The 21,451-nt window shown below is 37.1% G+C and overlaps 1 protein-coding gene across 1 annotated transcript in view; it reads left to right on the top strand.

The window, feature by feature from the left end:
* Positions 1-11,423, top strand: part of LOC143251752 (uncharacterized) — a 55,557-nt gene extending 44,134 nt beyond the window's left edge. The window contains exons 19-21 of the mRNA XM_076502997.1: positions 2,628-2,873; positions 3,305-5,311; positions 5,401-11,423. Of these exons, the coding sequence (XP_076359112.1) occupies positions 2,628-2,873; positions 3,305-5,311; positions 5,401-11,423 (8,276 nt within the window). The remainder of the gene's footprint in view (positions 1-2,627; positions 2,874-3,304; positions 5,312-5,400) is intronic.
* Positions 11,424-21,451: the final 10,028 nt, after the last annotated feature.

Raw genomic sequence — 21,451 nt, forward strand, 5'->3', positions numbered from 1 at the left:
ACCCGGCCATGCCATATCCCTTCTGCTAACTAAAATTTTAAACACTTCCATACTTCTGTATAAAGTCAACAGTTGCCGTTATTTGGGCTATTGCGAAGTAATCATAATTATTGCACAGTTTCTCAACAACAACAGCGCTCTCTAACTGGTTAATTAGTTAAGCTTAATAAATATCGGTAAATAAATACTAGAGTTAAAGATTTTATTTAAAGAACTTGCACTAGATCATGCCTGTTGCAGGTTTTTTTTCATATTTCATGGAAACTGGAAGTGGAATTTCAAACTGTTACGTGCGCATTGATTTGATAACCATATCAGGGGATCCCTAGAGTATATGGGTATAAATGTCTTAATTTTGAACTAGCGTCCAGAGGGACGGTAGTCAGTCAACAGCACACCCCGACATAAAGTGCTTATCAATAGAATTGGAGTTGACTGTCACTTTTCTCAACGGCCCGGCATGCCCAGGTGGGTTAAGGCGTTCCACTCGTAATCCGAGGGTCGCGGGTTCGATTCCGGTCGCACCGAACATGCTCGCCTTTTCAGCCGTGGGGGCGATATAGTGTGACGGTCAGTCCCACTATTCGTTGGTAAAAAGAGTAGTCCAAGAGTTGGCGGTGGGTAGTGATGACTAGCTGCCGTCCCTTTAGTCTTGCACTGCTAAATTAGGAACGGCTAGCGCAGATAGCCCTCGTGTAGTGTTGCCCAAAATTCGAAACAAAGAAACAAAACAGAATGCAAAAGAACTCCATTGTGTGTAGCCTACTAACAGTATAAAAACAAGTCAGTAACTCTATTAAACCAAAATACCACTTTAATTTTTAAAAGAGGTTTGTGAAGATAATTGTGTTTGTGGTAGTTTTAACGTTTGTCTAAAGTAAACTATTTGTTGGTTACATTTATTGTGAATCTTGAAGTAAAACTGCCTTTCCTACAGAATTCATTGAGGCTTGTGTCCCCTTCATTTTGTCTGTATCTTCAGATGTAACAGATGTACATATATTGTGTCCCCTCATTTTGTCTGTATCTTCAGATGTAACAGATGTACATATATTGTGTCCCCTTCATTTTGTCTGTATCTTCAGATGTAACAGATGTACATATATTGTGTCCCCTCATTTTGCCTGTATCTTTAGACGTAACAGATGTACATATATGTAACAGTGTACCCCCTCATTTTGTGTATCTGTATAACAGATGTTATAGATGTAACAGATGTACATATATTGTGTCCCCTCATTTTGTCTGTATCTTTAGATGTAACAAATGTACATATATTGTGTCCCCTCATTTTGACTGTGTCTTTAGATGTAACAGATGTGCATATATTGTGTCCCCCTCATTTTGTCTGCATCTTTAGATGTAACAGATGTACATATATTGTGTCCCCTGATTTTGTCTGTATCTTTAGATGTAAGAGATGTACATATATTGTGTAATTTTGTCTGTATCAGATGTAACAGATATATATTGTGTCCCCTCATTTTGTCTGTATCTTTAGATGTAACAGATGTACATATATTGTGCCCCCCTCATTTTGTCTGTATCTTTAGATGTAACAGATGTACATATATTGTGTCCCCTCATTTTGTCTGTATCTTTAGATGTAACAGATGTACATATATTGTGTCCCCTCATTTTGTCTGTATCTTTAGATGTAACAGATGTACATATATTGTGCCCCTGTATCTTTAGATGTAACAGATGTACATCATTTTGTCTGTATCTTTAGATGTAACAGATGTACATATATTGTGTCCCCTCATTTTGTCTGTATCTTTAGATGTAACAGATGTACATATATTGTGTACATATATTGCCCCTCATTTTGTCTGTATCTTTAGATGTAACAGATGTACATATATTGTGTGCCCCTCATTTTGTCTGTATCTTTAGATGTAACAGATGTACATATATTGTGTCCCCTCATCTTGTCTGTATCTTTAGATGTAACAGATGTACATATATTGTGTCCCCTCATCTTGTCTGTATCTTTAGATGTAACAGATGTACATATATTGTGTCCCCCTCATCTTGTCTGTATCTTTAGATGTAACAGATGTACATATATTGTGTCCCCTCATCTTGTCTGTATCTTTAGATGTAAGAGATGTACATATATTGTGTGCCCCTCATTTTGTCTGTATCTTTAGATGTAACAGATGTACATATATTGTGTGCCCCTCATTTTGTCTGTATCTTTAGATGTAACAGATGTACATATATTGTGTCCCCCTCATCTTGTCTGTATTTTAGTGTAACCTCATCTTGTCTGTATCTTTAGATGTAACAGATGTACATATATTGTGTCCCCCTCATCTTGTCTGTATCTTTAGATGTAACAGATGTACATATATTGTGTCCCCTCATCTTGTCTGTATCTTTAGATGTAACAGATGTACATATATTGTGTGCCCCTCATTTTGTCTGTATCTTTAGATGTAACAGATGTACATATATTGTGTGCCCCTCATTTTGTCTGTATCTTTAGATGTAACAGATGTACATATAGAGAGAACGAAGAAGCTAGAGAAACAGGTATATATATATATATACGTGTATGTGTGTGAAAGTAGGTTAGTTAAAAATAATTTGAAACGCTAATGAATACTTGCTGTTGTTGGCAGACCAACCCGTTACAAAGGACTCCCTACAACCGGATTGGGTAGGAAAGTCACAAGTGAAGAAATTACAGTCTACATCAGAACAGTCAGAGTGTTTCTTTACAAATAACAAAGCCAACCGGGATTACCAGCCATTACCCAGAGACGAAGGAAAGATCACAGTTGATGCATACGACTCAACAACTCCAATCGTCCAGAATTTTAGTGACTTAACAGTGACGTCAAGAGACAAACAACCAATAACACAAGGTTGGAGAATTGATTGTTTCTTATTAAGCATTGATTTACACAATAGATTATCAGTTCTCTGCTCACAATGGGTATAGAAACCCGGTTTCTGGCGTTCTAAATCCTCAGACATACAGCTGTTCCCCTGGGGACTAGCGAATAGATAACTCAAGATGGTCTTTCAGTTTCGGTTTTTTGCGAAAACATTTGAAATGAGAAAATCTGATTCCATTAAAATAATGATTCGTTCAGGTAATTAATAATTAAATTAGGGACCGATTTTGAAAATTAGATTTTCTGTTTTCTTAGGAATTACAAGAAACAACGTTTTCATATGACTTCATACTCTTGTTTGTTTAATTTTTCATAACAAACTACTGAGATGTTAATCCAACATTGTGTGTAACTTATAAATCCAGTAATCTAAATCCTTTATTTTTATTTAATTTTAGACTGGAAGAAGAATGATGATAAAAAGTCTTCCATTCCTCCGATCTTCCACACAGAAAAGGAGTTCATCACAAGACCATATTCACCTAAACTTCCATCCACGGTTTATTATCTGATAGGGGTTAACAAGCAAGTTCAAATTGAGGAGACACTAAACGATATGGACACAAGTGAAAGAACCATCTACCACTCAGTCCAGAGCTACAAAAATTCCCTGACGTTTCATATGAAACCCGAAACACTACCTTTAAACCATGAAAACGTCCTGTTCATTCCTTGTCTAAAGTGGAGGTCACTTTCAAAAATCCGTGTCACTAATGGATTAGACGTTGATGTAAAGAATGAAATGACGAATACAGTTGACAATGACCATATCGTAACTGTCCATCAACGATTACCACTGTCCACTTCAGGTTTTGTTTTTCCACAAGTACATAGTCCACTAGTTACCAATAGCTGTCAGTCCTTTGTAGAATTCTCCCAAAGGTTAACTGAACATGCAGTAGAAAAAATGAACCTCGTAGAATTTTCATCTTTAGTCGTAGTTGAGAACCACGTTAATTATGTACTCTGCACTCTTGATAGTTCGAATAAACAGGATTATAGTGAGGTTTACAATTCTGAAGAAAGACTGGTGTGTGATGAACTAGTTCAGTTTGTGAAGTCCAGGAATATAATAACTCCTCGGTATGTTTCTACATGTATAGAAAGCTTATCAGAGGATCAATCTGTGCTGTACTTCCAAGGTCATCAGTGGATAGCTGGCTATAAACCTTCTCTAACCATCCACAAATCCACATCAGAACTACATTTTGTTCAACTACAGGTAGCGCTAAGATGCATTACATTTCCAGTAAATGACTCAGTCACTACTTGCTGTAAACCTGAAGTCATATCATATAACTCAGTGTGGTTGGTTGAACAATATCTCTTAAGTGCGACACAGGAAATCTTTCAAAGTCATGTCAGTTGTAAAGTATTTGTCAGATGTCTGCAGAACAATGTTCAGAGTGCGCGCCGGTTGTTCAGTGAACACTTCTTAATGATACACGAAACATCTCAGATTAGGTTACTGGAAGGTGTAAATGTATCTTCAGAAGAAGAAATGTTCTCCAAAAAAATGAGAGGCTTATGGAAACCAATACTTATAGTACCAGAAATACCGATCTGTATGAAGGTTTCTAGTCCTATGGCAGCAAAAGCAACGAAGATAGTTGTTCTTAATACAACCAACACTTCCAACATTTCATATGAAACATTGTGGAGCTTGGATGTATTTAGAGTAAGACTGCCTTTCACAGAGAAGTCTTTGAAGATCCTGTCACCGCTATATACACCTTGTATACCCTTAGTTGTAAAATATACTTTAATAGACATAGGTCTCAGGGTTACGCAGCTGACTTTAAAACCTGAAACTCAGTTCACACCTGATGTTACATGGATACAGAAAGGAAAAGAGGTTTTACAAATTTTAGAGATACCAGAACACTGGCCTCAGTTAATTTGGGAAAGTGAACCTTATTCTTCAGCTGACTTCTTATGGACAAAACCTCACAAAGAAATACTTCAGATTGTAGAGACACAACATTGGCCTCAGATGTTTTGGAAAAGTGAACCATACTCCACAGCTAACCTCGTATGGACACAACCACACAAAGAAATACTTGATATTGTAAAGACACAACAACATTGGCCTGAGTTAATTTGGGAAAGTGAACCTTACTCCACAGCTTACTTCCTCTGGACGCAACCTCTGAAAGAAGTAATTCACATAGTAGAGACACCACAACACTGGCCTGAGTTGATTTGGGTAAGTGAACCATATTCTTCAGCTGACCTCTTATGGGCACAACCTTACAAAGAAGTACTTCACATTGTAGATGAACAAAAACACTGGCCTGAGTTGATCTGGGAAAGTGAACCATATTCTTCAGCTGACCTCTTATGGGCACAACATCACAGAGAAGTACTTCACATTGTAAAGCTACAACAACACTGGCTTATGGAAAGTCACAACCTGACAAACAAGTACTTGACATTCTAGAAACACAACAAAATTGGCCTCAGGTGATTTGGGAAAGTGAACCTTACTCCACAGCTTACCTGCACTTGGCGCAACCTCAAAAAGAAGTACTTAATATTGTAGAGATACTACAGCAATGGCCTGAGTTGATTTGGGAAAGTGAACCATATTCTTCAGCTGACCTTTTATGGGCACAACCTCAAAAAGAAGTACTTCAAATTGTAGAGATACCACAACACTGGCCTGAGTTGATTTGGACAAGTGACCCTTACTCCACAGCTATCCTCTTATGGACACAACCTGACAAAGAAATACTTGACATTGTAGAGACCCGACACCATTGGCCTGAATTGATTTGGGAAAGTGAACCTTACTCCACAGCTTTCCTACATTTGGCGCAACCTCAAAAAGAAGTACTTGATATTGTAGAGATACTACAGCAATGGCCTGAGTTGATTTGGGAAAGTGAACCATATTCTTCAGCTGGCCTTTTATGGGCACAACCTCACAAAGAAGTACTTGATATTGTACAGACACAACAACATTGGCCTGAATTAATTTGGGAAAGTGAACCTTACTCCACAGCTTACTTCCTCTGGACGCAACCTGACAAAGAAGTACTTAATATTGTAGAGACACAACAACATTGGCCTGAGTTGATTTGGGAAAGTGAACCTTACTCCACAGCTAACCTCTTATGGACACAACCTCACAACGAAGTACTTGATATTGTAGAGATGCCACAACACTGGCCTGAGTTGATTTGGGCAAGTGACCCTTACTTCACAGCTATCCTCTTATGGACACAACTTGACAAAGAAATACTTGACATTGTAGAGACACGACACCATTGGCCTCAGATGATTTGGGAAAGTGAACCTTACTCCACAGCTTACCTACACTTGGCGCAACCTCAAAAAGAAGTACTTGATATTGTAGAGATACTACAGCAATGGGCTGAGTTGATTTGGGAAAGTGAACCATATTCTTCAGCTGACCTCTTATGGGCACAACCTCACAGAGAAGTACTTCACATTGTAAAGCCACAACAACACTGGCCTGAGTTGATCTGGGAAAGTGAACCTTACTCCACAGCTAACTTCTTATGGACACAACCTGACAAACAAGTACTTGACATTGTAGAAACACAACAACATTGGCCTGAGTTGATTTGGACAAGTGACCCTTACTCCACAGCTATCCTCTTATGGACACAACCTGACAAAGAAATACTTGACATTGTAGAAACACAACAACATTGGCCTCAGGTGATTTGGGAAAGTGAACCTTACTACATAGCTAATCTCGTATGGACACAACCACATAAAGAAATACTTCACATTGTAGAGACACAACAACATTGGCCTGAGTTGATTTGGGCAAGTGACCCTTACTTCACAGCTATCCTCTTATGGACACAACTTGACAAAGAAATACTTGACATTGTAGAGACACGACACCATTGGCCTCAGATGGTTTGGGAAAGTGAACCTTACTCCACAGCTTACCTACACTTGGCGCAACCTCAAAAAGAAGTACTTGATATTGTAGAGATACTACAGCAATGGGCTGAGTTTATTTGGGAAAGTGAACAATATTCTTCAGCTGACCTCTTATGGACACAACCTCACAAAGAAATACTTCACATTGTAGATGAACAAAAACACTGGCCTGAGTTGATTTGGGAAAGTGAACCATATTCTTCAGCTGACCTCTTATGGGCACAACCTCACAGAGAAGTACTTCACATTGTAAAGCCACAACAACACTGGCCTGAGTTGATCTGGGAAAGTGAACCTTACTCCACAGCTAACCTCTTATGGACACAACCTCACAACGAAGTACTTGATATTGTAGAGATGCCACAACACTGGCCTGAGTTGATTTGGGCAAGTGACCCTTACTTCACAGCTATCCTCTTATGGACACAACTTGACAAAGAAATACTTGACATTGTAGAGACACGACACCATTGGCCTCAGATGATTTGGGAAAGTGAACCTTACTCCACAGCTTACCTACACTTGGCGCAACCTCAAAAAGAAGTACTTGATATTGTAGAGATACTACAGCAATGGGCTGAGTTGATTTGGGAAAGTGAACCATATTCTTCAGCTGACCTCTTATGGGCACAACCTCACAGAGAAGTACTTCACATTGTAAAGCCACAACAACACTGGCCTGAGTTGGTTTGGGAAAGTGAACCTTACTCCACAGCTTACCTACACTTGGCGCAACCTCAAAAAGAAGTACTTGATATTGTAGAGATACTACAGCAATGGGCTGAGTTGATTTGGGAAAGTGAACCATATTCTTCAGCTGACCTCTTATGGGCACAACCTCACAAAGAAGTACTTGATATTGTACAGACACAACAACATTGGCCTGAATTAATTTGGGAAAGTGAACCTTACTCCACAGCTTACTTCCTCTGGACGCAACCTCTGAAAGAAGTAATTCACATAGTAGAGACACCACAACACTGGCCTGAGTTGATTTGGGAAAGTGAACCATACTTCACAGCTAACCTCTTATGGACACAACCTGACAAAGAAGTACTTGACATTGTAGAAACACAACAACATTGGCCTCAGGTGATTTGGGAAAGTGAACCTTACTACATAGCTAATCTCGTATGGACACAACCACATAAAGAAATACTTCACATTGTAGAGACACAACAACATTGGCCTGAGTTGATTTGGGCAAGTGACCCTTACTTCACAGCTATCCTCTTATGGACACAACTTGACAAAGAAATACTTGACATTGTAGAGACACGACACCATTGGCCTCAGATGGTTTGGGAAAGTGAACCTTACTCCACAGCTTACCTACACTTGGCGCAACCTCAAAAAGAAGTACTTGATATTGTAGAGATACTACAGCAATGGGCTGAGTTTATTTGGGAAAGTGAACAATATTCTTCAGCTGACCTCTTATGGACACAACCTCACAAAGAAATACTTCACATTGTAGATGAACAAAAACACTGGCCTGAGTTGATTTGGGAAAGTGAACCATATTCTTCAGCTGACCTCTTATGGGCACAACCTCACAGAGAAGTACTTCACATTGTAAAGCCACAACAACACTGGCCTGAGTTGATCTGGGAAAGTGAACCTTACTCCACAGCTAACCTCTTATGGACACAACCTCAAAACGAAGTACTTGATATTGTAGAGATACCACAACACTGGCCTGAGTTGATTTGGGCAAGTGTCCCTTACTCCACAGCTATCCTCTTATGGACACAACCTGACAAAGAAATACTTGACATTGTAGAGACACGACACCATTGGCCTGAATTGATTTGGGAAAGTGAACCTTACTTTACAGCTTTCCTACATTTGGCGCAACCTCACAAAGAAGTACTTGATATTGTAGAGATACCACAACACTGGCCTGAGTTGATTTGGGAAAGTGTACCTTATTCCACAGCTAACCTCTTATGGATACAACCTGACAAAGAAATACTTAACATTGTAGAGACGCAACAACATTGGCCTGAGTTAATTTGGGAAAGTGAGCCTTATTTAATGGCTCATCTGTCTTGGACACAACCTCAGGAAGAAATACTTGACATTGTAGAGACACACCAACATTGGCCTCAGGTGGTTTGGGAATGTGAACCTTATTTCACATCTAACCTCTTGTGGACACAACCTCACAACGAAGTACTTGACACTGTAGAGATACTACAGCACTGGCCTGAGTTGATTTGGGAAATTGAACCATATTCTTTAGCTGACCTCTTATGGGCACAACCTCACAAAGAAGTACTTGACATTACAGAGACACAACAACATTGGCCTGAGTTGATTTGTGAAAGTGAACCTTACTCCACAGCTAACCTCTTATGGACACAACCTCAAAACGAAGTACTTGATATTGTAGAGATACCACAACACTGGCCTGAGTTGATTTGGGAAAGTGTACCTTATTCCACAGCTAACCTCTTATGGATACAACCTGACAAAGAAATACTTAACATTGTAGAGACGCAACAACATTGGCCTGAGTTAATTTGGGAAAGTGAGCCTTATTTAATGGCTCATCTGTCTTGGACACAACCTCAGGAAGAAGTACTTGACATTGTAGAGACACTCCAACATTGGCCTCAGGTGGTTTGGGAATGTGAACCTTATTCCACATCTAACCTCTTGTGGACACAACCTCACAAGGAAGTACTTGACACTGTAGAGATACTACAGCACTGGCCTGAGTTGATTTGGGAAATTGAACCATATTCTTTAGCTGACCTCTTATGGGCACAACCTCACAAAGAAGTACTTGACATTACAGAGACACAACAACATTGGCCTGAGTTGATTTGTGAAAGTGAACCTTACTCCACAGCTATCCTCTTGTGGACACAACCTGACAAAGAAATACTTGACATTGTAGAGACACGACACCATTGGCCTGAATTGATTTGGGAAAGTGAACCTTACTTTACAGCTTTCCTACATTTGGCGCAACCTCACAAAGAAGTACTTGATATTGTAGAGATACTACAGCAATGGCCTGAGTTGATTTGGAAAAGTGAACCATATTCTTCAGCTAACCTTTTATGGGCACAACCTCACAAAGAAGTACTTCAAATTGTACAGACACAACAACATTGGCCTGAATTGAATTGGGAAAGTGAACCTTACTTCACAACTGATCTCTTATGGACACAACCTGACAAAGAAATACTTGACATTGTAGAGACACAACAACATTGGCCTCAGATGGTTTGGGAATGTGAACCATATCCCACAGCTGATCTCTTATATACACAACCCAACAAAGAAACATTAGACATTGTTGCGACACGACAGCATTGGCCTGAGTTTATTTGGGAAAGTTCACCTTATTTAAGAGCTGACCTGTCTTGGGTACAACCTCACAAAGAAATACTTGGCATTGTAGAGACACAACAACTTTGGCCTGAGTTGATTTGGGAAAGTGAACCATATTCTTCAGCTGACCTTTTATGGGCACAACCTCACAACGAAGTACTTGATATTGTAGATATACCACACTACTGGCCTGAGTTGATTTGGGAAAGTGAACCATATTCTTCAGCTAACCTTTTATGGGCACAACCTCACAAAGAAGTACTTCAAATTCTACAGACACAACAACATTGGCCTGAGTTGATTTGGGAAAGTGAACCTTACTTCACAGCTGATCTCTTATGGACACAACCTGTCAAAGAAATACTTGACATTGTAGAGACACAACAACATTGGCCTCAGATGGTTTGGGAATGTGAACCATATCCCACAGCTGATCTCTTATGGACACAACCCAACAAAGAAACATTAGACATTGTTGAGACACGTCAGCATTGGCCTGAGTTTATTTGGGAAAGTTCACTTTATTTAAGAGCTGTCCTGTCTTGGATACAACCTCACAGAGAAATACTTGACATTGTAGAGACACAACAACTTTGGCCTGAGTTGATTTGGGAAAGTGAAGCTTATGCCAAAGCTAACTTCTTATGGACACAACCTCACAACGAAGTACTTCATATTGTAGATGTACTACAGTATTGGCCTAACGTGATTTGGGAAAGTGAATCTTACTCTACAAATGCTTTGCATGAGTGTATAAAGCAACTAAAGCTCAGAAGATGGGATCTTCAGCTGGCTCCTGTACGTGAATATAATACATTAGACAGAAGCTGTAAGATGACTGGTTTAGAAAAGTTTGATAGATTCGAAACTTTCCGTTCTTTGTATGCTGATGCAGTATTAGCTCTAGTCCATCCTTCTCTGAAGTCACTCATTGTTTTCGATCCATTAGTCTTTGAAACATCATTAAACGCCTTCAAGAAGGACCTTAAAGAATTATCAGAAATTTCCATTTGTTTACTTAATGAAGAATCCTCTTTCCTTCTGTGTAGTTTTATAGAAACGGATGAAACTATTTCGGTTATGAAGATGGGTTTTACTCCCTCCGATAGTGGTAAGGTCTTATATCATCTAATACCATTCATATCTATACTTTCTCAATATTTGGAAAGCAATATTGCCACATCTGTATTTGTGGTTATACCCCAAATATTGTGTCACCGAGCATTCTTTGGGACACCTGGTTGCCAATAATTCACACAACTTTTGAAACACAGGAATCATTTGATACATGCTCAAAATATCATTCGCCATTGAAAGACATCAGTGCAATAACACCAACTACAGAACAAAAGGTTTTATTCAGTGTTTTGAAGTCGTTTGCACAAGAAGAGTTAGGATCATTGAATAGTTTTAAAGTTAAAGAATATGAAAAACATTCCATCTACTCTGAGTATATCAAACCAAATCTGAGAAATTTGGAGATTCTAATAACTCTGCCGATCTTTGACCAAGTAGTAATGAAAACTTCTAAGACAACTTTTAAATTTAAGCTAAATATAAGTGTTGTACAAGTACAAAAAGAGGTTGTTGTGCAAACCCAAATAAATTTTGACGATAGTGAACATCTGCTGACTTTGTTTTGGACAGAACATCCTTCATATTGCTGCGTCACTCCTTGCAAGTGTATGGAGAAAAAGCATTTTTTTGTTTCACAAAACTTCCTTCAGTTGGAATCTCATCAGCACTTAACTGTGGCATTGCCTTCGCATTTCAAACCTGAAATAACTGATATTCAACCTTTTGGTCAATTCAATTTTAACAATAAGCAATACTTTACATATAAACCCAATTTTTTTATGGTTGGAGAAACTTTTGGACATGTAATTATTTTTGAATGTGAAAGTGAATGTGCTTCTGACTTCTTTAAAACAGTGCGTCCGCAAACATTTATCAGCAGTAAAGTTATACACTTAAGTTATAGATATGCCTGCCTAAAAAATACAGAAAGTATGCATGAGCTGCCTCTGGAATTATTTTGTCCTAGGATCGAGCAATTATTTCAACCGTGTTCTATTTTCCTGACCAGGTTGTTCAGTCCTATATCTATAGAGGCTGATCTTTGGATGAATAATCAAATTATTGAGCATTTACAACTTTGTACTGATGTTTCACTTCTTTCCCTACAAATAAATAGAGACCATGTGCTTACTTTATTCGTTCCCCTTTTGGTACCTGTAGTAGAGATGATTAACTCCTGTTGTGACATTCACTTGCAGTCGTCACTAGAAATGATATGTCCAACAAAGCCTATAAAAACATTTAAATGTTGTTTAAAACATGGAGTTACTGACTTTCAAAGCAGAATGACCTTTCACTCAGCTGAAACCAATAATATTTTCTCCACTGTGCCCTCTGAAAGAACTATGATAGTTTTTGAACACAATGTCTGTACTTTATGTTCTCAGACAGCTGTGACCATTGAAGATGATTGTATTAGTTATCATGATAAATATAGTGCTATCTCTTATCCAGAATTTTCCCAGATTCAAACGTTACACAACACAATCTTACACAGCATGGAGTCATCACGACATTATGAAATAATGGAAACAGTTCGTCATCAGAATTACTATCATCCTTTGATATGTTTTCTGTCAATGGAGAACAACTATGCAATTGATGTTTTTACTTCCTCTGTAGTGTCACTTCTGATGAAGATATCATCTACCAAAGTTAATACGATGACAAACTATGTTGTCTTACAAAATCATCAACTGGAAGATAGTGGTATTTCGATTCATCTAAAGAAGAATGACTTTAAGACAGTCTTACTTAAACCAGAATTAGAAAATCGGTTCTCGGAAGCATGCAGCGTAACACAACACTTTTTAAATTGCTATGATTATATTACAGTTAACCCATTTTTATTAAAGATGGAATCTGAGCAACTTAACAATATCTTTTGTCTTCAGTATTGTGTACATTCAAAGATGATGATTCTTCCATTAGAAGAAAGTGTTCTCGTGACCACCACATATTCTAGATCTTTCTCAAGCGATACAGTAACACAGTCTGAGCAGGAATTTAAGTTTCCCTGTTACATTTTTGAAACTATCTCTTTGGAGTCTGTTATGTTATTAAATTCAATGGAGACCTATTCAGAAATGTTTATGCCATTTATTTCTATGAATAACGATTGTAACGACCCTCTCTTAGTGGATTATCCTGTCTTGTTTGAACCAGTTAGCTTGTTTACTTGCAGTTCACAGAAAAATGTTGATAATGCTACTTCAAACCTCCATGATGGCTTTTTAACAATGGCTCAGAAGACCAATAAAATAATAGAGCCTGTTTCTCTTCATTCTATTGCTCTACCAAGCTTTTCATGCCTTCTCGAGAGTTCTAGACATACCGTAGAGGTAAGTCCAAAACAATTGGTCACATGTAGTCAAAGAGATTATTTTGAAAGTTTAATTTTTTATCTAAGAAAGGAAAAAGAGTATTGTTTTCCAAGTTTCTCGATAACTGAGTATCGGTGGAAAACAGTAATCCAAAGTGTCACATATCCTGAAGAGGAAATTGTTTTGTTTCGTACGTTGATTCCACCATCATGTTGCACTGCTTGTATCAGTTTCACAGATACCTATTCTTCTCTACCAGTGTATTTTGTAGTTATATGTGAAAGTGATTCCCTTTCTGTTACATATACAGATTTGTTTCATATGTCTCTGATACCTTTTACGGTTTCAGAAGAATTTTATTACAGCAATATCTTATCTTACGATACCTTCACAAACACACCAGTATTTTATAAGAGAGTTAACAAACCATTAAAGCAATTCAAAGAACCCCATTTCACTGTTCATCCAAGTCAAGTTTTAGTAGAGAACTTTGAAACACTCACTGATGAAGACCTTGTAATATTTATAAATGAAAGTCCTATATTTGATTATTGTGGTGAATCTGTTAACTTGGAACCCACGTATACAAGCTCTGTAAATACAGCAATAAGTATAACATTAACAGAAGATATTCGGAGTCATAGAGCCTTTGAAAATACAAGATCGAATTTTCAATTAAAAGCTCAGCTTGTCAAACCTTATTTGGTCACCTCTCAGTGGGAAACAGTCTTTACTTTCTATGCCATTGAAGTGCAAAATATAACCAAATTTAATAGCTCTACTCCTTACACAGTTGAAGAAAACATTCATTCTTGTGTTAGTTATAAGGCAGAGTTTACAAGATTTTGCCCAGTTTTAAACTCTTCCACAGTATCAAAGGAAATACATTCCAAAGAAAAACCTCTAACCCTCATGCGAAAACCTCCCGCTTTGATTCAGCATCCTTTCACTTCATCATTAAATATTTTTCCTCTCCGCCAAACATTTATACTTTTCCACTTCCTTCCAGTACAAGAAGCGCAACAACCCTTGGAATCTGTTTTGTTTAAAATGCAATCAGAAAGCAAACTAACTGCCAATATTAATAGCCCATCGTTGGTAACAGTTAGTCTTCATACCTTAGCATGTACAAACTTTCATGCAGTCCACATGTACTCACTTCGTGTTCTAGAATGTTTCTACAGATTTCCGGTATATGAAAAAGCAGTCGAGATCGATGTTGTTAAGCCTTATAGTGTAGCTACAACTGAAGAAAGTTTCATACTTCACAACATCACTGTAGAAAACTGCAAAATGTTTGAGATTCCCACAAACTTTGTAGCATTTGAGCTTTCAGAAAAAGTAAATATTCAAATGGCACAACTGGTGTCCTCTGTTTCAGTCACTACTGAATTCACTATTCCTGATGAGAAACCTATAGCAATGATTTCAATTTTAGAAAGATGTATTAGCTTTCTTTCTTCTGCAATCGAGGAAAATAGCCTTATTTCAAAACAGATTTCCGTAGTTTATCCACAACGAGCTTTGGAAGTTAAAACCACAGAGTTCACATTTCCTAAATGCCATGTTTTAAAATCAGCATTTGAAATCCAAACATGTGTTTATTCAACAACAAGCTATGAAATGATGGAAAGTGTGATAGTGTCGACAATTTTGGGGAGTAACTCGATAACAACAAACCCTTTTGTCTCTACAGGTATTTGTATGAACAACCAAGAGCATATTACCACTTACATCTGTGACTGTAACTCATCAAGTTTTACTTACACATCAGAACTTTCAGTTACACCTCGACCAATAACTTTAGCACAAAGTAACACCTTGGAGAACATACTTCCTTACACTGAAGAAGTTTTAATATGTGAAACATCTAGGTCCTGTGTAAGTGGTAATATAATTTACGAAACTACACAGCTTCCAGTTCACAGAAACCCTGTCATAGAAAAAGTACCCTTGATCATCTTTTTATCACCTGTTCCACCTTCAAGCGAGAAAATTAAAGAACAAAATATGCAATTTATGTTTAATGGTGCTTTGTTTTGTACTTTTATTAGTTGTGAATGCGAACCTCTTGTAATCACACCAAATTTCAACCTGTGCTCATCAGAAACTCCAAATCCAAGGGTACAACTTCAGAACATACCGACCATTGAAGAGATTCACGAGGAACAAGTGACAAGTTTTTTGGGAGAATTTTGGAACAGTTTAATCTTTTCTGAGGACACATGTGCTGTACAGAACTATGTGGCTATTATGAAAAACGTGAAACCAGTTCTAGAAGAGCGAAATAAGTCACTTTCAGTAACTACTGAAGGTTTTACCAATACAATGATTTCCATAAGAAATGAATATGATTCTGTCCAAGCACTTAAAGAAAAAAGTGATAGAGCACGTGTTACTTTTGATCCTTGTCCGTCAATTTTCATGGAAAATGTTTTTGAACATTTCTCTATTCATACAATAAAAACCTTGCATACACAAGATTTGAAAACAGCTTTCATTGTCGACTTATTACCGTCATTCCCTGGTAAAACATCAACGTGGGATTCACCATTTTATCCAATGCTCATAAAAAAATCAGATAATGTTTCTTTGTATGAAAAGAGTTTTAAAGAATCTGAGATACTCCAAGAACAGCGGCCATTGGAAGTCTTTTCTTCTGACTTTCTTACTAATTTATGTTCTGTGAAGCCTAATATTATTTATACAGCAGATTTAACCATCAAATTTCAACTAATACCAGAAGAGTCATTACGATATATATCACACTATCAAGTACATAACATAACTGAACATAAACTGTCTCTTACACTTGTTCCCCACAGTCCTGTAATTATTGCATGTGAAGAAAATCCAGTGGAAGATGTCATTGTTCTTAAGCCAAAGTCCGATATTCAGAACCTACAGACTCCAGACACGGTTGTTATTCAGTCCATAAAGCACGCTGCAACATTGTTAAAGACATGTATAATCGACGATTGTTTGATCACAAAGTTTACCAATGTTCTTTCTCTACCAGTGTTTGATTTATACCCAGAACTGTACCTTACGTACTCTCTAACAACATTTACTATTCCTCCACTGACATCATTGGTATTAAAGAATAAACATGTCATTGATTTCAAATTAGCTCAACAGAACCAGTTGATTTTCACAGCTTACAGTGTACAAGACAGCAATAATATTATCTTCAATCCTGAACAGCATTCGTCAGAAGTGGTCATTTCACTTTATATACTTCCCATTAGTTTGTTTGAAGCCTATGCCACTTTTCCGTTGGTCATTGAAGATAACACTTTGTTCACAAGCAGACCAAATATTATTTTACACTGTCCTTATAAAGCTATTTGCCAAAAGGAGATTTGCATACATTGGAATGTTACGTATTCAGAATCTAACATAATGATTACTGGTCCTGGATTACACGTGCCACTTCTGTGGATGGATTGCAGTGAATATTTTTTGGCTATTAGAGATATTGTCATGAATGATAACTTTGTTATCACAAAACCCCAAATATCACTAGAATGTCAGCTTTCTCCCACAAACTTTCTGATTTTAACACCAGAACCACCAGTCAGTGTGATGTTTCATCAAACCTGCATGATAACCCCTTTTATCATAATGTTTACCGATCAGATAAAATGTAGCGAAGTCCTCTTAGAATCTCCAATAACTGTGTTCTCGATAGTCTCTCATAAGAAAAGAACAGCCAAGTTTTTTCTCAATGATGTCTTTCTTTCTGTAGCTGTTCAGAGTAGAACTAGTGTTGAGGATGATCTTCTGGTTGAGGACTGCACATCTGGGCCTTGTACCACATTGCTCTTCTCAATGTACCACACAAATTATCATAGAGTATCAATGATACAAGCCGAGGACTTTGTAAACTGCTTTCATTCACTGATAAAAACTATGTTACCGATAAATATCGCTTCATGTAATGTGGATCAAAAAACGGAAGTCACTTGTAACTTTTCGACAGTCACCAGTAAGCCTCAAGAATTAAATCTGAAAAAACTGTTGCAGATTTTTAGTAACGTATTCAAAACAAAATACCTTTCCAGCAACTTTCATATACAGCACACTGAGGAACATTGTGAGCACTCTGGTAAAACACGGTATTCTATACCTGTTATTTACCCACGTAACAGAATCTTATTTGCAGAACCTGAGTTTCAAATTGCTATTATTGATGAGAGTATTCAGAAGGAAAATTATTATATGGTGCATAAGACTTTTCTAGAAAGGGCTGTTAAAATATCGGATAGCAATTATGGTCAGAATGGTTGTTCCTTATCTACAACTGAAGGTCAACATGATACTTGCGTTGATGAACAAAATTACCAAAACATTTCATTGTTACTGACTGCAAAAGAAACAATGAAAACTTGCACGCATCCTACCACATTTGTTTCTCAAGACCTAGATCCAGCAAATAAAGAAATGTATCAGGTTTCCAACACTGATGAAAAGACTAGTAGTTTGGATTATGATCAGAATCCAGACTTTCTGACTTCTAATCTGGATATCTGTCAGAAAACTCAAGACGTAAATAAAAGTAGAATAACCCATGTGTTAGATTTTGATGTAGCGAATAAAGCACTAAATGTTGGTGAAATAACCCATGAAATGAATTTTGGTGCAGTAAACAAGGCACCAGATATTGATCATATAATAGACCAACAACTGGAGTTTGGTGCAGTAAACAAGACACCAGATATTGATCATATAATAGACCAACAACTGGATTTTGGTGCAGTAAAAAGAGCCACAGATATCGATCAGATGACTCGTGCGTTTGACCTTGGAGAAATAATGTCAAGTCGATTCTTACCAGGAATGAATCAGTTAATGAGTGGTTCCTGCACTTCTCTGAGAAACCTGAACCTCCAAGGTAAGGAGAAATAAATTATTTTTAAGATGAAAAGTAGTATTCGATAAAAATAGTTTCTAAAACCTAATATTCTTTGTAAAAACCTATTATACTTTTAAAGTTATTATACGAATACAATTAAAATATACTAGCTGATTCAAGATAGTCTGGGGAAACTTGTTTCTGATAGAAAAAGATGTGGCTCTAGGTATTTGATAGAGTTAAATTTAAAATAATATGACACTATGGCTTTGTTTGTTTTAAAACAAAATGCTTCACGTGGACCATCTGAGTTGTGCTCAATGAAGAAATCAAATCCTCAATGTTCGCATTAGAGACTCTCAAGCTTTACCTCTGACCTGTATCGCTTTTAAACCTTCAGTGTTATCCATTTATTCTCCATTAACTTAACTTTCGGTTACATCCGTCAGTTTAAAAATATTATGGATCCTTCATTGACATCCAATAACTCATTATCTTTAATGAGCTTTTAATGAAGTATTTTTGTCATTAACGCGAAAGAATATTATACATCTTTAATATATTTCTCAGTTGGTTTTAATGAAAATGTCTCAACATAAATCATTTGTATTAAAGCACATTAAATGACTTTAAAACTGTTTCAAAATATGCCAGTGTTCATCACATATTGCTTTTAAATATATTATAGCAAAGTATAGTGTATCAGATTAAACGATTAATCTGTAATTTGTTGTTAGACAATGATGTATATATTTTATACTAAGTAAATATATTAAGAAATGTTTTCCATTTTTCACTAAAAACATGGTTATAACTTTGCCTTTGTTAGTTTATTTGTTGTTTTATTTTTAGAATATCTAACGATGGAAAACGATAATAACCTTCTTTCAACAAATCGTTTTGAGAGTCACTTTGTCCACGATGACGGTCAATCAGAAACACAGATCGAGACATTGAGCACTACGCAACTGGACGTTTCATCTTCAGATATTCTAAATAAACAAACTGGACAGACAGACTACGGTTTCTATTCAAAAGAAACTAAAGGAGAAATTTCATTTAGGGATAACACTCGGCCGATCACATTGTTTGCAACTATATCAAAAGATCAAGTTCTGAAAGAAGAACAAACTGCTCCACGTATTTGTGGTGATCTAGATAACAATACCAAAATGTCACACAACATAGACTTTGATCACACATTAAAATTTTACTTTATAACAAAATCGTCTCCGACTGTTTCTTCTTCCAAAATCGGCTTGCCTGTAAGGATAAACCAAAAGAATCCTGTAATAAAAACAGACATCTTGTGGTCACCAAGTCATCAGTTGTGCGCTTTTGAAGAAAAGGAGGTGAAATCTGGAACTAGGAAATCGTCGTATCAGTTGTCAAAATCATTTGAAGAAGTATCAAAACTGACCTTTAGTGCCATTCGTCAAATTTCGCCTTTCATACGCACAGGAAAATTACTACCCCAGTTTGTCTCTTCAAATTTTCGATCAAAAACACTTCCAATTTTTGCCTCACAACAATTAATGGTCAGTTTATCGCAGGCTTTGTCAACAACATTTTCCAATGTCATTAATCAGGTATCACCATTGACTTCCACACCTATTGCTCACTCACCACAGACAACCGCATGCATATCAGGGAAACCATCTGATACTGATACATTCATGAAAGAAATATCAGAAGTAACATCTACTGTTGTTCAGCATGCTTCACTACTGGATTCTACTTCTTTGAAAACCTCATCACACGTTTCTCCGACTGTCAGAGATAAAACATGTTATGCAATTTCGAAGCCCAAAGGGCAAATCTCACTGGCACCTCCAAGTTTCACTGTAAAAACGCCATCATGTTTATCCCACAGTAACACTAGAAAAAGAACGCCTCTTAAATATCATGGAAGTTATCAGTTTTCAGAAGTGATGCCCACTCAAGGATCACGTGATCCTAACTCTTTGAGTAATCGTAACAGAATCCCTTGGAATGTTTTCTCTGTATCTGTTGATTCTGGACTAAATCAAAATTTTCAGGTCTGTAGCAAAGATCAAAAATATATTAGCACAACTACAGATTTTTCCTTATGTCCCAATTACCACTCAACGTCAGATTTAGTCTTATCATACGGAGAATCTTGTGTGGAATATTCTTCAAATTGGGAAAAATCTAGGAAACTACCCTTGGCACAGCGTGGTGAAAAGACTTTTGGAGAAGTAATATTAACTCTTTATATGCGAGATTATTTTGAAAGATTAACTCATTCTGCACCAAATTTAACGGTATCGTGCTCCTACTTTAAGCAATTATCACCACGTCCTTGGAAAACACATCCAGCTGCTCTACACTTTAGAAATCGTCAGTTTTGTAATTGTGGTCCATCGTTCAGCGTTTTAAGGGCTAGTATTCTACCACATTCTCAAATTTCACTTGCTGAAACTGATCATTCAGATTTGGATTATGTTGATGTCACTACATCCACTTTATTAAAGTCCAGTAAACTGCCATTTACTCAAATTCCACTTACTGGGGTTGAGTCTTCGGAATCTGATGATGCTGATGTCACTGCATCCACTTCGTTAAGGTTCAGTCACCAACCAACTTCTCAAAATCTACTCGCTGAAACTGAATTTTCCGATGTATGTAGTAACAGTATTACTTCTAGCAAAATAAAAACAACCTTTGAAAGAGAATTCAAATCATCAAAAATCATTGATTTCGTAGCAATAAATGATACAAAGATTAAGAGAACTGGAAAAGAACAGAATGCTGAGAAACGTCGAGCTACTCTTACGTCTAGCATTCAAGGAATTGTTGGCAGTCTTGGAAGTTCTGTTAATATTAGGAAAGAGTTTTCAAAATCAGTCATGAATGGGACTTTGGAAGCGACTGATGAGACTACTTTATTATCTTCAACACCTAACATTGATAAAAACAATGATGATGACCCAATCCTTACTTTGTACATACAAGGTCAGCCATCTACAATGTCTCGCTTCACGAATCGTTTCGGATCATAT

Source organism: Tachypleus tridentatus, chromosome 6 (genome assembly GCF_004210375.1).
Source record: "Tachypleus tridentatus isolate NWPU-2018 chromosome 6, ASM421037v1, whole genome shotgun sequence".
Classification (NCBI taxonomy): domain Eukaryota; kingdom Metazoa; phylum Arthropoda; class Merostomata; order Xiphosura; family Limulidae; genus Tachypleus; species Tachypleus tridentatus.